General features: G+C 34.8%; 1 protein-coding gene across 1 annotated transcript in view; it reads right to left on the bottom strand.

The window, feature by feature from the left end:
- The window catches only part of LOC136043748 (NBAS subunit of NRZ tethering complex-like), a gene marked incomplete at its 3' end in the record, with an annotated part of 153,175 nt that overhangs the window by 102,852 nt on the left and 34,872 nt on the right, over positions 1–15,451 (bottom strand). Inside the window, 3 exon segments of the mRNA XM_065728669.1 lie at positions 1,906–2,018; positions 8,215–9,011; positions 11,204–13,179. Coding sequence (XP_065584741.1) covers positions 1,906–2,018; positions 8,215–9,011; positions 11,204–13,179 — 2,886 coding nt within the window.

Raw genomic sequence — 15,451 nt, 5'->3', positions numbered from 1 at the left:
CAATAAAAAACAAATAGAAATTAATTTAAAAAAAAACTTTCCGAAAAAAGTTCTTTAAAGAAAACTTAAGGCCACACTAAACTTAAACCAGAAGAAACAGAAACCTACGGTAACTCAAATTCGAAATGACAAGAAATTATTATTAAAGAATAAATGAAACACAAAATGAACAGAAATTAACTAAGCAACCATAGCAATTAAACATGACACAGGTACTTCTATAAATGAATAAATAAACATTAAAACGAGTAAAGCTTAAGTTGGACATGCAAATTAAGCTTAAAGCGAACTAAATATTTTACTATTGAAGCATAAATGAAACCCAAAACGAACAAAAACTAAATAAACAATCATACCAGAAAACATACAATAGATACTAATATAAATGAGTAAATAAATCTTAAAATGAGTGAGGTTTAAATTGAATATGCAAATCAAGTTTGAAACGAACAAAAATCTCTACAAACAAGAGTTTGGGTTTTGCCTCCTTTTCTCACTGTAAAAGTCTAAAACCAACTGCTTCATTGGCGCTTGACTGAAGAAAAATTTTATCACACATATTTTCGTTTGTACTTATTACAACATAGAAAATAAACATAAAAATTACAGTAAAATTAAATTTTGAACTGATGATCTTTCAGCAATTATTATATACCAAGTTTAATTTTATCAGTTCTTTCAAAGATTGTTCAAAATAAATATAGCTTCACTGCAAACAACAGTCTGGATACAGCCATTTTCCCTAACAGTAAAAGTCTAAAGCCTACTACGTCATTAGTGCTTACTGAAAATGAATTATATTAGAAATATTTTCTTTTCCAGTTATTGCAGCATTGAAAATGAAAATATAATTACGGTGAAATAAAATCTTGAACTCCAGATCTTTCAAAAACTAATTATATATCAAACATTCAGTTTGATGTTATTTGTACTTTCCAAGACCTTTTAAGATACATATAGTTTTCAATAAAGCGCCAATGATGCAGTAGGTTTCAGACTTTTACTGTATGAGAAGGAGGCGATACCCAAACTCTTGTTTGTAGAGGTTTTTGTTCGTTTCAAGCTTGATTTGCATATTCAATTTGAGTTTCACTCGTTTTAAGATTTATTTACTCATTTATATTAGTACCTATTGAATGTTTGTCTGGTTTGTCTGGTATTATTTAGTCTTTGTTCGTTTTGGGTTTCATTTATGCTTCAATAGCAAAATATTTCGTTCGTTTTAAGCTTGATTTGCATATTCAACTTATGCTTTACTCTTTTTGAGATTTATTTATTCATTCATATTAGTACCAACTACACGTTTTTTGATAAGAATGTTAATTAAAATTTCTGTCCGTTTTGGGTTTCATTTAATTTTTAATAATAATTTCTGGTCGTTTTGAGTTTGAGTTATTGTAGGTTTCTACTTCTTCTTATCTTAAGTTTAATATGACTTTCACTTTTCTTTAGAGAATCTCTTTTTCATAAACTTGTTTTTAATTAATTAGAAGTAAAGACGATTTTGATAATCAGAACGACTTGAAAGTAAGCATATACAAGAAAACTATACTTCATTGATAAAATAACCGTAACTATAACGAAGAGTAAATGATGGCGCAAATGGTCTTACATACCCTTTATTCAGCCCAATAGTCAATAAAGTCTTGCTTTTTCAAACTAGGATTTTTAACTTTAAATTCAAATAACCGATATAATTATTTTCCATGATTAATGATACAAAATAAGGCAGTTTGGTAAGCGCGCTTACACGAAATTCATGAAAAGTATTGAAAAATAATAATCACTCTCCATCCCCCTCCTTAAGTCGGTTTCATCACAAACTCGAGCCCAAATTCCTCATTAATCTGCCGACATGTTGTGAAATCCTAATTTCTTAGAACTACTTAGTCTCTTTCCAAATACCTTGAGATGGCAAAGCCTGAACGCCAAATTCTTCTAGAATAAATAGGGCTGATATGAAATCAAGTTGTTGGTTTATAGTTTCAACTGGTTCTGTGAATATCTCCAGACATCTTCTGTAAGAGAGAAAACAGAAATATAAATAAATAACAAAGAGTTTAGAAACGGTAGCTTGTTTTTGTGATAAATACTACTTCTACTTATACTAAATCAAATGCCACAAATATTGGAAATTAAGCGCTATGGAGGTAACTGCACAAAGCGGCTTTTTTTTATTTATACATAACTTAACTGCATTGAAAACTTGACTGAGCCAGGTGATTTAAATAATATGGTTGCATATTCTGAGTGGCGTGACAGACAATTGTAGGGCGGGAATTAGGTACCAGGGCCACCGCTCTTTAGGGTTTTTTCCAGGGTAACGCAATTTCAATTTTGACTTTGGGATCTTACGAAGTAGGCCTACTTCTCTTAATCACTCGATATCTAAGGATATTCCAGGACTTTTTATATTGTGGAGTATATAAGAACAAATTTCTCACATTCCTGTTGCTGCTAAGAAGAAGCATTTTAAATATATTGACACAGAACAAATCGTTGCTTATTATATCAAAAGTATACTTATTTAACTTGTATGAAACCATTTCTTTCATAAATATTCCATTCATATCTTGCTCATGGTTTGGCAAGTCTTCGTTTATAATCGGTTTTGATCTTCTAATGAAATTTCTGTTTGACATTTTGTAAAACAAAAGATAGTCAATCTTAGTATTTGTGGTCTTGCTAGTTTGCAAATTGATTAAATCGTGCATCATGGATAAGAAGCATGGATGGTCCATCCATCATGGATGGACCCAAAGATAAAAGCAAATGGTGAAGGGCCATTATGGTGCAAGATTTCTGTTCTGAATTAAAAACTAAAATAAACAATTCCCACTTCACTACATTTAAGAATATTTCGATTTATTGATTAGAAAAAAAATGTTCGAAAAAGAAGTTTTTCAAAGAAAAGTAAAGAGCCATATTAAACTTAATACCAGCAGAGATAAGTCCTTATAATAATTGATATTCAAAAGACCAGAAATTACTATTAATGAATAAAACAAACCCAATAAACGATCATAGCAAGCATAAACACAATAGATACAAATATAGATGAATAATAAAACTTGAAACGAGCGAACATTAACTGAATCATCAAGTTAAACTTAAAACCAACAAAAATTACTGCAAACTGGACTTTGGCTACTGTCCACTTCCACTCCCCTAACCGTAAAAGTCTATTGCGTGTTGTTCAAAACTATATGTATCTTGAACAGTGTGCTATTGTTTTTCAAAATAACGACGACCAATAAGAAATAAATCATAATAATAAACAAGATGACTGGAAAAAATTAAGAAACATAAAACCGATAATTAAAAAATATTATGATATTAATTCCAACAAACTCATCAATTCAAGATTTTCTTTCACCATATTTTTTGCTTGATGTTGTGAATACAAAAGAAAATATTTGTAACATAATTTGTTTTTAGTAAAGCTCAAATGACGCCTTAGACTTTAAACTTTTGCGGTTCGGAGAGGGGGAAGGGGAAAAAGTTTAACTCTTATTTTTAGTCATTTTTTGTTCGGGTAAGTTTGACTTGAATACTCAATTTAAATTTTTGCTCGTTTTAAAGTTTATTTTTTCATATATCTTTGTACCTGCTATCTCCGTGTTTGCTATGGTCGTTTATTTTAATTTCTGTTCGTTTTGGATTTCCTTTATTCTTTAACACTAATTTCCGGTCGTTTTGAAATTGAATTATTATAGGAATTTATTTCTGCTGGCATTAAGTTTAATATGGTTCTTCACTTTTCTTTGAAAAACTTCTTTTTCGGAAAGTTTTTTCTAATTAATTTTTGTTCGTTTTATTACTAACGTTAAGTTATTAAATATATTGACTATTTCTCCAGCTTTATACATCTCCGGATTATCATTTAAAAACCCGATTCTAATTTATTAGTTCTAATTTGTGTCTCCTGATTTATTTTAACATCAAATTTCGTGAAAGTTACAACTGAATGCCATTAGCTGTTCCCGAGATATTGCAGACACGCCGTTCTGACAATCGAGATGTACATTGTATCTATTGATTGAGCTCAAAACCCCCATCAACATTCTCTGAAAGTTTAACTTAATACCGTTGACCAATCGATCCTCAGATATTGCACATACGCACTTTTGACAACCGGGATGCACAAAGTTGTATTTTGATTAAGTTCAATATCCCCTTCAACTCTGGAAGTTTTAATTTAACACCCTTACATATTTCTGAGATAGAGGAGACATTCATTTTCGACAACATCAATGCATATGGTGTCTTTTGATTTAGTTCCAGATCTTACCCCATTTCCATATGTTTTGAACTTACTAATCTTAGCCGTTCCTGAGATATTGTAGCTAACCCAATTAACGACTGAGATGCAGATATTGCAAATATGTACTTTTAACAACAGGATGCAAATATTTGTTTTTAATTAAGTTCAACATCCCCTTCAACTCTGGAAGTTTCAACTTAGCGCCTTTACCTATTCCTGAGATATAGCAGCCATGCATTTTTGAGAATCTTAATTTATATTCTGACTTTTGATTTAGTTCAATGTACCATCCCATTTCCTGATATTTTCAACTTATTAACCTAAGCTGTTCCTGAGATACTATAGCTCAGCCCATTAACAACTGGGATGGACATAGTGTCTTTAAGATCAACATACCCTTTAACAGTCTCTGAATGTTTCAACTTAATACCCTTCCCTAACTCCTCTTGGGATATTGAAGATATGACGCTTCGAAAAACTTGATGCATATAGTGTCTTTTGATTTGGTTTAATATTTCCCTTAGTATTCCATAAAAGTTTAAACTTTGTACCCGAAGCCATTTCTGAGATATATGTAGATACACTCAGATGCGCCCTTTTGACAACTTGGATGCACCTAAAGTTTTTTTTTATTTAAAGCAACATTGCTCTCATTTTTCAATGAAATTTACAATTTAAAAATCTTCGCCATTAGTGAGATGTTGCAGACAAGATCTTTTGACAACCTGGATACATTATGCTATTTTGACAATCAGGATGATATTAAACTCTTTTTTATACAGTCACAATCGCAATCGCGTTAGCAGTAGTAGTATTAATAGTTGTAGTCACAGTCGTTAACAGTAGCAGTTGCAGTCATGAGTTGTCACACTCGTAGTCACAAGTTGTCACACTTCAAGTTGCAGGTAGTTGGAGTAAGGTTGCAAGTTGTCACAGTCACAAGTAGCCGCAATAGCAGTCGAGTTGCAGTTGCACTCACAGTCACAGTCGTAAGCTGTCGGGATCTCAAATAGTCATAGTCTCAGTTGCAAGTATTCGGTGGCATAAATACTCGCAGTTACATGTAGTCATAGTCGAGAGTTGTCACGGTCGCAAGTTGTAACAGTTGCAAATAGTCGCAATCAGAGTCACGACCGCATCCAGGAGTTTTGCTCGGAAGGGGGAGTTACAAAAAACTTTTACAAACATATAAAACTTTTGTTTTTGTTCATTTTCAAAACATTTTCAAGAGTCACACATTTTTTGGGGGGGAGGGGGGTTCAATTCCTCTAACCCTCCTCTCAATGCGGCCGTGGTCACAGTCACAATCACAAGTAGCCTTAATGACAGTCACAAGTAATCACACTCGCTAGTACTAGCAGTCACAAGTAGTTACAGTCAAAAAAAGTCAAAGTTACAAGTAGTTATACTTGCAAATAGTCTCAAGTAGTAATAGTCACAGTTGCAAATAGTCACAGTTGCAGTCACAATAGTAGCAATGGTAATGGCCCTGAAAGTGTAAAGCTATTACACTTAGCTGCTCCTAAGATATTGCGGAGTACCCTTTTGATAGCCTAGATACATATAGTGGACACAGTCCCAGTCTCAAAGTCACAAATAGTGACACTTGCAAATAGTCCCACGTAATAATGACCGCAGTCACAAGTAGTCGTAGTTGCTCAGCCACAGCAGTACTAGTAGAAGTAGTGGTCCTGAAACTGCAAAATTAATACCCTTAGTAACTCCTAAGATATTGCAGATGCACCCTTTTGATAACCTGGATGCAAATAGTAGATTTTGATTTAGTGTAACATCAATTTCAGCATTCCCTCAAGTTTCACGTCAATATCCTTTACCTTTTCTGACAAACTCAGGATAAAAAATTCCCCTTTTCCCCAATCTGTATGTAAACAATGGGCACATTGCATAATTTAATACATTTTCTCCAGAGGCTGATGGAGGCTTGACATTTTTAGATGCATAGCTATTATACCTTTCGTCTAATTGGAACTGTGGCTATTTCATAATCTTGACCAGTGTTAAGGGGGCCTAAAAAGGACAAGGGGGCCCTTTACCTTCAAAGCACCGTTCCGCAAGATCTGAAAGTTTCAAATTAATGTTCTCAGTCATTTTCTGAGATGTTGCTGATATGAACTCTTGACAATTAGCATGCACATACTCTTTCGATTTTGTTGAATATCCTTCTCAAAATTCCCCGAAAGTAGTCAAAAGTAGACGTAGCAGCAGTTGCAAGTAGTCGCAGTCACAATTGCAAGTTGTTGCAATCAGAAGTAGTCACAGTCACAGTCGTGGCCAATCGAATTTGCAGCCACATAGTAGTAGTAGTGGCCCTGAAAGTTTCCAGGTAATACCCTTACCCTTTCCTAAGATAATGCAGACACGCCTTTTTGATAACATGGATGTATACAGTTTCTTTTGATTTAAATCAACATACCACTCAATATTACCTGAAATTTCACCTTAATACCCTTAGCATTTTTGACTACACCCAGGATCAAACCTTCCCCCATTTTCCAATGATAAATTCTGCATTTAAAAAATGGACAGATTGCATAATTTATATTCCTTGCCATGGAGGGCTGTGGGGGCATGACATTCTTGGAGATATAGCTATTGGACCTTTTGGCTAATTTGAACAAAATGATAGTTTAAAAGTTTCGATCAGTGTTGAGCAGAGGGAAACCTAAAAAAAGCAAGAAAGGTGGGGGGGCGGGGCTGGTCGCCCTCGAATCTCCTCGGCATACCTTGAGAGTGTCAACTTAATACCCTCAGCCGTTACTTAGATATTGCTGATATTTCCTTTTGCCAACCAGCTAACACCTAGTGTGTTTTATGGTGTTTGGCATCCCTCTCAAATTTATTTGAAGTTTCACCTTAATACCCTCAGCCGATCAAACATACCGTCTTTTCTCAGCTAAAAAAAACCTTATACGTCAACAATGGGCAACTTGTATAACTTACAGCCCTTGTCCCGGGGGCTATTGTCTACCCTGAAGGCATAGTTAACCTTTGGACTATTTTGAACAAAATGGCTATCTCAAAATTTTGATCAAATGAATTTAGGGAAGAAAGGGCATGGAGAGACTCATTGCCTCCAATTGCTTTTGTAAGAAAACCAAAATTTTCCATTTCCACTCGAATAAGCCCCCTTCGAATCTTATACGACATCTCTTTGCATTTGGGGGGAAAACCATAATAATACATTGAACCCTTGTGGCCCTTTACTATAGGCAATGCTAAAGCGTTGCCTACCGATTAGATTTTATATTCACTTCCAATATAACAGAATGTCACACCCACCCACCAACCCTAATTCCTGGATATGGCCCTAGACTATTTCCTAAGGTTTGCTAATTTTGAAGTTGTGTTTCTTTTTTTTTTAACTGGCATCATTTTGCATTATGAACCAGCTGCTGATTAGAAATAGTACAAAAATAATTCAAATCAACAAAATCAGTACACTCCCTGATACAGCTTACGTCTACATTTTCCTCTAAGCAAGGTTTTTTACTTTCATTTGGGGAAAAAAAATCGTTCTTTTATTTAGTATACTTTTAAGAATAGGATCTTTTAAATTTGAAGTTTATATATTTAAACCCTAAAACTTCACAACCATTTCGATCAATAGTCTCTTCCATCTAGGGATGTGTAGGGCGACAACCAAAAATGGGTCCTCATATCAAGCAACAACACAGCCAAATAAATCATACAGAAGATCTCCATATAACTCTTAACTTGAATAGCCGGAAATATTGACCGTTACTGATTCTAGACACGTGATGACAATACTTTCAAACCAAGAAAAGTCTAAAAAAAAAAGTCTAGAAAAGTCTAAACTTTCCTTGAGGCCAGCTTGGCTATCACATCGTGACGTGAAAAAACAAAAAATAAAAAGAAATCTACATAAGTTGAGCTTAAAAAGTGGAATCAAAACTTAACCAGTCACTTACTGTGCCTGTAATAAAGCTGGGTCATCAAAAGAACTTGCTGAATCTATAAACTCCAGTGATATCTTTAAAGCTATTTCTTGGCCCTTGCTTACAGGAATCTTACATCCAAGGTCAGCCAAACGTGGATCAAGAGGCACGTCAGTCCCTTCCAATAAAGAAGCTGCCAAATGTATCAGATTTTCTCTACCTTGGGATAGAAGACTCTCAACAATGAACTCACAACACTGGTTAGGTGACACCTTTGATAAAAGCTCTTGCCTCAATTTCAACAATACTTTTAGTGCAGTTCTACACTCATTCTCATCACTTGCTGCCTTTGCGATTGACTGTCTTGAAAAATGTCTTAATATCTTTGAACTCTCGTGATAATTTTCGCTTTTAGATCTCAGCTTTCCAAAGGTTATTGTGGTATCAAACGCCTTTAATACATCAAATTTTTGGAGAACAACATGAAGAACATCAAGCTCATCTTGGAGTCCGTTCATTTCATCGTCATCCTCGTCACTTCTATCAGGTAAAGACTCATAAATTCGGAAAGCATTAATAGTTTCTGACGGGGAAATGCACGCATATATACAGTCTAGAGCAATACGTATCAGCATTTTATCACTCTTAATTAAATCTTCTCTTGCATCTGCTTGGTAAAGGAGAGCCACAAGAGAAAGGCTATCTTCGGAAAGAGAAACTAAATAATCTTTCAAAACATTGCCGGGGATGTTTGGACGAGTTCTTTCTAATCTGTCTAAGTAGGGAAGTAACAAATAATTCAGATCGTTCACAAATGATTCAGGGGTACTCTGAAAAAAAAAGCGAACAATAAATAAAAAATCTATCAACATAGACACCATGTGTGTAGAATGAAATACAAATAATTTGACTGACATGCATACAAATCATTTGGTTGACATGCATTTGAGGGGTATATTTCTTTATTATGAAATAATTTTTTTTTTAGTTAAACAGCGTCTGTGAGATTTTCAAGGTTTACAAAAAGAAACACAGGGTACATTCTATCTTCATACTTTATCATACTTACGAAAGTTTGGTGGATTTTGGGTTTTAAAACCGTCGCTATACATGCCATACAGCACACGAACATCCTTAAAATGAGAGTTTGAGGCTCCCTTGGCCCAATGGAAGAGTTTGAGTCTTCAAACTAGATAGAAATACTAGTTTGACTAATCTACTTTTGTTCTGCTTTTATTTATTTTGATTTCACTTTTTTTATAAATGAGGTGCTCGAGTCAGGACCTGCAATAGACAAACTAATTTTAGGAACCAAAAATATAAAATCGGAAAATCCTTTGATTCTTCGATTCAGCCACGTCATGGTTTCAGCAGTAGCTGCAGCCTAAAATAGGACAAACCACAGCCCATAGTAACCAAAAAAAAACCTTTTAAAATAAACTGGCAGAGGAGAAAAAAAAAATGTCATTTCTAGTTGATTCAGGAATAGTAACTACGTTCTAAATCAGTCTTAATAGTAAAATGTTATTTTGAAAATAAATTTAATGGGATTACAAAAAATAGCCTGAAACTCCTGAAAACGGTGATGAATCGAAACAAAATATAAGTGTGTTCTCTTTTTTCAGAGCACTCATAAAGAACATCATAAAAAGCTGTTGACGGATTCACTTCATAGGAAACTGCCATATCTATGTGCCTTCGTAAGTAACAAAACATAATATTAAATGTAAAGTATATTTTTGACAAAACTGCATTTTCGCATACGAGATAATGAAAGACGTCATAATATATATAAAGAGAGAGAGAGGAGAGAGAGAGAGAGAGAGAGAGAGAGAGAGAGAGAGAGAGAGAGAGAGAGAGAGGGAGAGAGGAGAGGAGAGAGAGAGAGAGAGAGAGAGAGAGGAGAGAGAGAGGATAGAGAGAGGAGATAGAGAGAGGAGAGAGAGAGAGAGAGAAGAGATAGAGGAGAGGGAGGAGAGAGAGAGAGGGGGGGAGAGAGAGAGAGTGAGGGGGAGAGAGAAACACAGAGAAAGAGAGTGTATTCGTTATACTAGTATGGGAGAGGAACAAATAGGCTTGATCCCCTCACCGAGAAACGGCCAAGGATAAGCCCTGCAGACTTTTGGCAAACCATACTAAAATAAAGCAATTTTTCGTCAAGGCTCCATAATATGATTCTCTCTCAGTATTAAATTCGTACCCACTCAAATAGGGCCCTCATTTAAAGTTTTGGAGTAATGATATCAATTGTCATTAGATACCACCAGCCGAAGCTACCAAACTACAAATATAACGGTATTAACAAAAAAACCAGCTTCGCTTACCTTTTCCATGACAACAGGCCTGCCAGTGGATTTCTTTTCATCCTAATCCGTCCGTTTTACCCACTGCAATTTGCTCGTTTTGCTCATAATGAAACCATGCGACGGGCCTTCGGCCGTCGCATGGTTTCAAGCCTTTGGTTTTTGCACGCTTCTTTTTATGAAGTTACGTAAATTTGTGAATTCTTACTTCACTTGCAACGACCAGACGCCAGGGCATATAGTCCTCGCTTGACGTAACCATGGCTTTATTCAAAGTCAAACTTTAAAAAAAAAAATTTCCAGGTTTAAACAGTCTTTGCCATTCCCGTGGTTCCAGATTATCCTAAAAAATTTCACCCATCTAAATTGATTAGTTTGGCTGTTTTTTTGTTTTTTTTTTTATTTACATCTCAATACATAGAGACTGTATACAGGGATGAACAGAAAAACACATGATTTTACACCTGTAGATGTGTTGTCAAAACACACAAACAAATTTGGAAACATTTCCAGAATACGGTGATCAAAATGATTTTTTTTTAAGAATAGGAAGGGGTGAAGAAATACAAGAACAGGGGCTTTTTCATGTTCAAGTTTTTTGAATGTTCGTGTCATTTGGACCAATCTTGGAACTCCCCCTCCCCCTTCATCTTCCCATTTGTAAAGGAATGATGTGAAAACATCTGAGTCAAACCGTGCGAAACAGTAAATAGCCTTACCTTGGCCATAATTTTACGAGCAATATCCTCTTCACTGATAGAGCCCAGATTTTTTAATCCGGGGTATCTTTCTATTTGACATTCATATATTAGAGTTTCCAGTGTTTCCAAGTCATTATATATATCTTCAAGTCCTTTAATATTCCGCTCGACTCCCAAACGGATCAGGTCAGCTGCATTACAAGCTAACCGTGTTTTTTCATCGATGTCCTTTGCTCTTTGGATATACCATTCACTAATCATCACAGGATTACAATCTTGACAAATAAATTGGTTGTATGAATCATCTATTGCAAATTCCTCTGCAACTGGCAATTGTTCAACCAAGGCTCTGAATTTTCCAAGCTCACTCCAATCTCTTGGACGAATTTCTGATGTTTCCCACTGAAACACTTCGCCGTTTACACTACATTCAGGTAAAAGAGAGCGGTAAGAATAAGGTACAGCAGTTTCAGGAATGCAAGAAAGCAAACACAACCTATATGGGAGCGTTTCATGGCTGTGATAAGTAAACATTTGAGCAAGAGCATCGTGATTGCCAATATTAGCAAAATCATAAGCAGCAGCGACAGGGTCTTTAACTCGGAAACTCATATAAAACTTGGAATCAAAAAGTTCAGAGGCCCTGTGAAATCCACCTAAAACCAGTTCATATATAAAAAGACGATCACTGTATTGCAGTAGTTTTTTTCTCTTATTAAGAAAGCACTTTTGCTCATTACTAATATGATCAATATCAACTTTATCAATTAATCTCTTTCTACGATATTCAAGCTTTTGCTGGCGCTGCTTCATAATAACGTCAAGAGGTAGATTTGGATCTTCAAATTCATCGTCATCATAATCATAATCGTTGTTACCTAAAGCTAAAGCCACAAACGGCTCTAAGTCACACAGTTTCAGTCCATAATGCAAGAGTTCACGAGCTGAATCTGGGTCATTAGCTGGTCTAGTCAAACATTCATTGAGCACCCATTTCGTGTTTTTAATTTTATGAAGATAGTCTTTGATAGTCACAAGAGACACTTCCTTATTTTTCCACTGTCTCTGAAAGACTAAGTCAGCATCGAGGTCGTACCTACGAGCTAACAACAAAGCCTCGCCGTACTCTTCCAAATCAAGTTTTTCATTGAAAACTTCTATAGGAGTGGTAGGCTTGATATGTAGAAGACGAAACGTATTGGAAACAAACGTTGGTGTCTTTTCTGGTGGTTGTTTGTCAGTAACTAGGGTATAAATAATTCTTTTGCACTTTTCTAACATGTTTTCCTCTTCTTCGGGTTCTTCATCAAAAGTCTGGTAGCCGTTTTCATCACCACTGACTGTACGCTTTCTTATTAGATTTTTCACTTCACATTCCAAAGCAAGAAACCCTTGTTTTCTGTATGCATGCGATATATGTGGAGGGCCATCTAGAAACACGATTGGTAATTCCAGAACATTGTGAAGAGATTCAACACCACAGACTGTAACAGATCCAGATAACCGTGAAATAATAATATGTTCGTCTGACCACCAACTAAGCTCAACAGGGTGATACTTTCGGGGGTTTTTCATCAAGGGTAATTTATTTCGCTTTGTTTCAGGTATAGTTTGCATCTTTGGGCTTAAAGCGTCAAAATCGGGTTGATCTTCCAGATTCCAGTAATTCACAAGTGAAAGGGACGGTATGTTCCAAATTGAAATTGCCCCGGAAAGGTGGATCAGTCCAAGTTTTTTACCTTCCGGTGAGCAACTCATCTGAATAACAACATCATATGATGTTTTTGGACGGAAGATTTTGCTACTCAAAAAGGAAATTATAGAAGCAGGGTTTTCAAAAACCTGCAAAGGCTTGAAGTATGGATCTGAGTCGACTATTCGCCATGAGGAGATTCCATATGCAGAAGGACTCTTGTCGTGCTTGCAATCACTACGAATTCCAGCGATAAACAAAGCGGGTTGGGTAGGATGATGGGCTGCTGCAGTAACGCCTCCTAAAAAGAGGGAATATTAGCACGTGTTCTTAAAACAGGAGTTTCGTTAAGAAGCGATTAAACTACAGTTGTCACTAGTTTTTGTCAACACCTCTCAACAACAGTTGACAAAAATATTTTGACGCATCAAAAAACATTTTTTGCTAACAAATCTTGGCAAACAAAATGAAAGGTCAAATCAGTTGGTGGATTTTGAGTATGAGATTCATAAGAAAAAAAATAACTTTTTTATTTCATAAGTATTGGGTACTTTTTTCTGCATTAAAAAAAATTGCTTTTTGCTTTGATACTTGTTTTGAACAATTATGAACTAATTAGAAGTGTTTTGTAGTTTATAGAGATCTGTTGTAGTTTATAGAGATCTGTTTTATAAGTTTGTACCAAATTATATGTTTCTACTTTTTGAATCTTAAGTAATAATTTTTTTTACATTGCACCTCTACAAGTCAATAAAAATTATCACCGAAACACTAGAGACAAAAAGGAAAGGAGCAAACTTGACCATATTGAATAGATAAAAGGAAAACTTTTATCAACATTAAGTCTTCAGATACAGCGTCAAATTTGCTGCATTGCAAGGTCGACATCATTCCACAACTAAGTAACAATCTCTCTTTGTTTTGTCGATTTTAGCCTATAATATATCGTTTGTGACGGCCATACCTTTGTTTTAGTTGGCTGTCCAATATCTAATATGTTCCAATGCGAATACACGTTACGAGCAATTATAATTTGGAATAACAACACTACATGTAAAATGATGCATCCATTGCTTTTCGAACCAGCGAGTCCACCTCTGATTCTGACTCAGACCAAAAATTCGCGCAGAAAAAGACCAATGCCATCTAGGATTACAGTTCACTTAGAATCCTTTGTTTTGGATAGAAAAATTGTATTTCTATACATTTCAGAGCAACGAATTTAAAAGAAAAAATAGGTACAAAAGAAGAGCTTTTTAAAAATTCTAAGTGGATCGACACAATATATATCTCGAGAAATTTTACAGAAAACAAGTGTGGTGTCACTCCTTCTAACCCCATCCCCCCTCACATTCCTCTTACGTAAGCCAATTTCATTCGCAGTCATATACTAGACTAATAAATTAATATGCTAATCGTTACAAAAACACTGATGTTGGAAAAGGAATTCGCGGAAGTTTAAGTAGTTATGAACTTTTTAATGTTACAAACACAAACAAAACCTGCATAAAAAGCTGTGTTACTTCAGTTAAACGAAAATAACATTCTAGCCTGTTTCATATCGTAAACAATCTAATTTCCTCGCCTCTTCAGTATAAATTTGCTCATTAATTTTCACGGAATAGCTTTGCATTTTGAATTTAGATTGTGTCCATTTTTGTACGAAAAATATTTCCAATGCTGGTCAAAATTTTATCGAAATGCTAGTGAATGTTAATAAATAGTGTAAACATGGTAGTAGGTCTTTACATGAGCACTCGCAGACTTCCATATTCCAATAATAGCCACATGTTCGGTATCAAAGATGTCAAGAATCCTCAAATATTAACAGCGGTGAGGATCAAACACGACTTGCAAAACAAACAACTAATATGTTTTGACTTTAGTGCTTCAAAACATCACCCATCTCATCATCTGGTGATGACGCTGCTTCAAAACATCACCCATCTCATCATTTATTTAAGTTATTACAGGTGGTTGTAGCTCAAATTCACTTCTTTTCAAAATGTCAAAGTTAAAATTTCGAAATTAATTACATGGTATTAAAGGAATAAGTAGAGCATGTGTTATCTAATCTCTGATGGATATGTATCCTAGATTGGATTTAAGTTACTATTATTCTGATTTTTATCTTGATTTAAGTATTAAACGGCACAACAGAAATATTCATAATTTATTTAAGAATTTTATTGTACTCCCTAAGCGTCTCAATGTTTAATTTTACATTCTGATTTAGCTCATAGATGGAATACTTAGTTGTCTGTTTACTTGCTTCTTTTTTATTCTGTTTTTTTTTTTTTTTGTTTTTTCAACATTAATTTTGTTTGTCTTGGTAGTCTATAATTGATTTATTTTAGCGAAACACTCTTTTTGTAAGTTTAATTGCTCAATTATTTATTTATCATATAGATTGAAAGTATTTGCGTTGCTATCATTTCCAACAAGTTGTAGCATTTAGTGAGATGCTTATATTATGTAATTTGAGCTTGAACTATCTATTCCAAAATTAGAATATGATGTGTAATCGGCAGGCTCAGAAATCCTAAAATACCCCAGTGGCTGGAAACTAACAA

This window comes from Artemia franciscana, unplaced genomic scaffold (assembly GCF_032884065.1).
Source record: "Artemia franciscana unplaced genomic scaffold, ASM3288406v1 Scaffold_923, whole genome shotgun sequence".
Classification (NCBI taxonomy): Eukaryota; Metazoa; Arthropoda; class Branchiopoda; order Anostraca; family Artemiidae; genus Artemia; species Artemia franciscana.
Note: the sequence above shows the minus strand (reverse complement) of the source record. Positions and strands in the feature narration are given on the sequence as shown.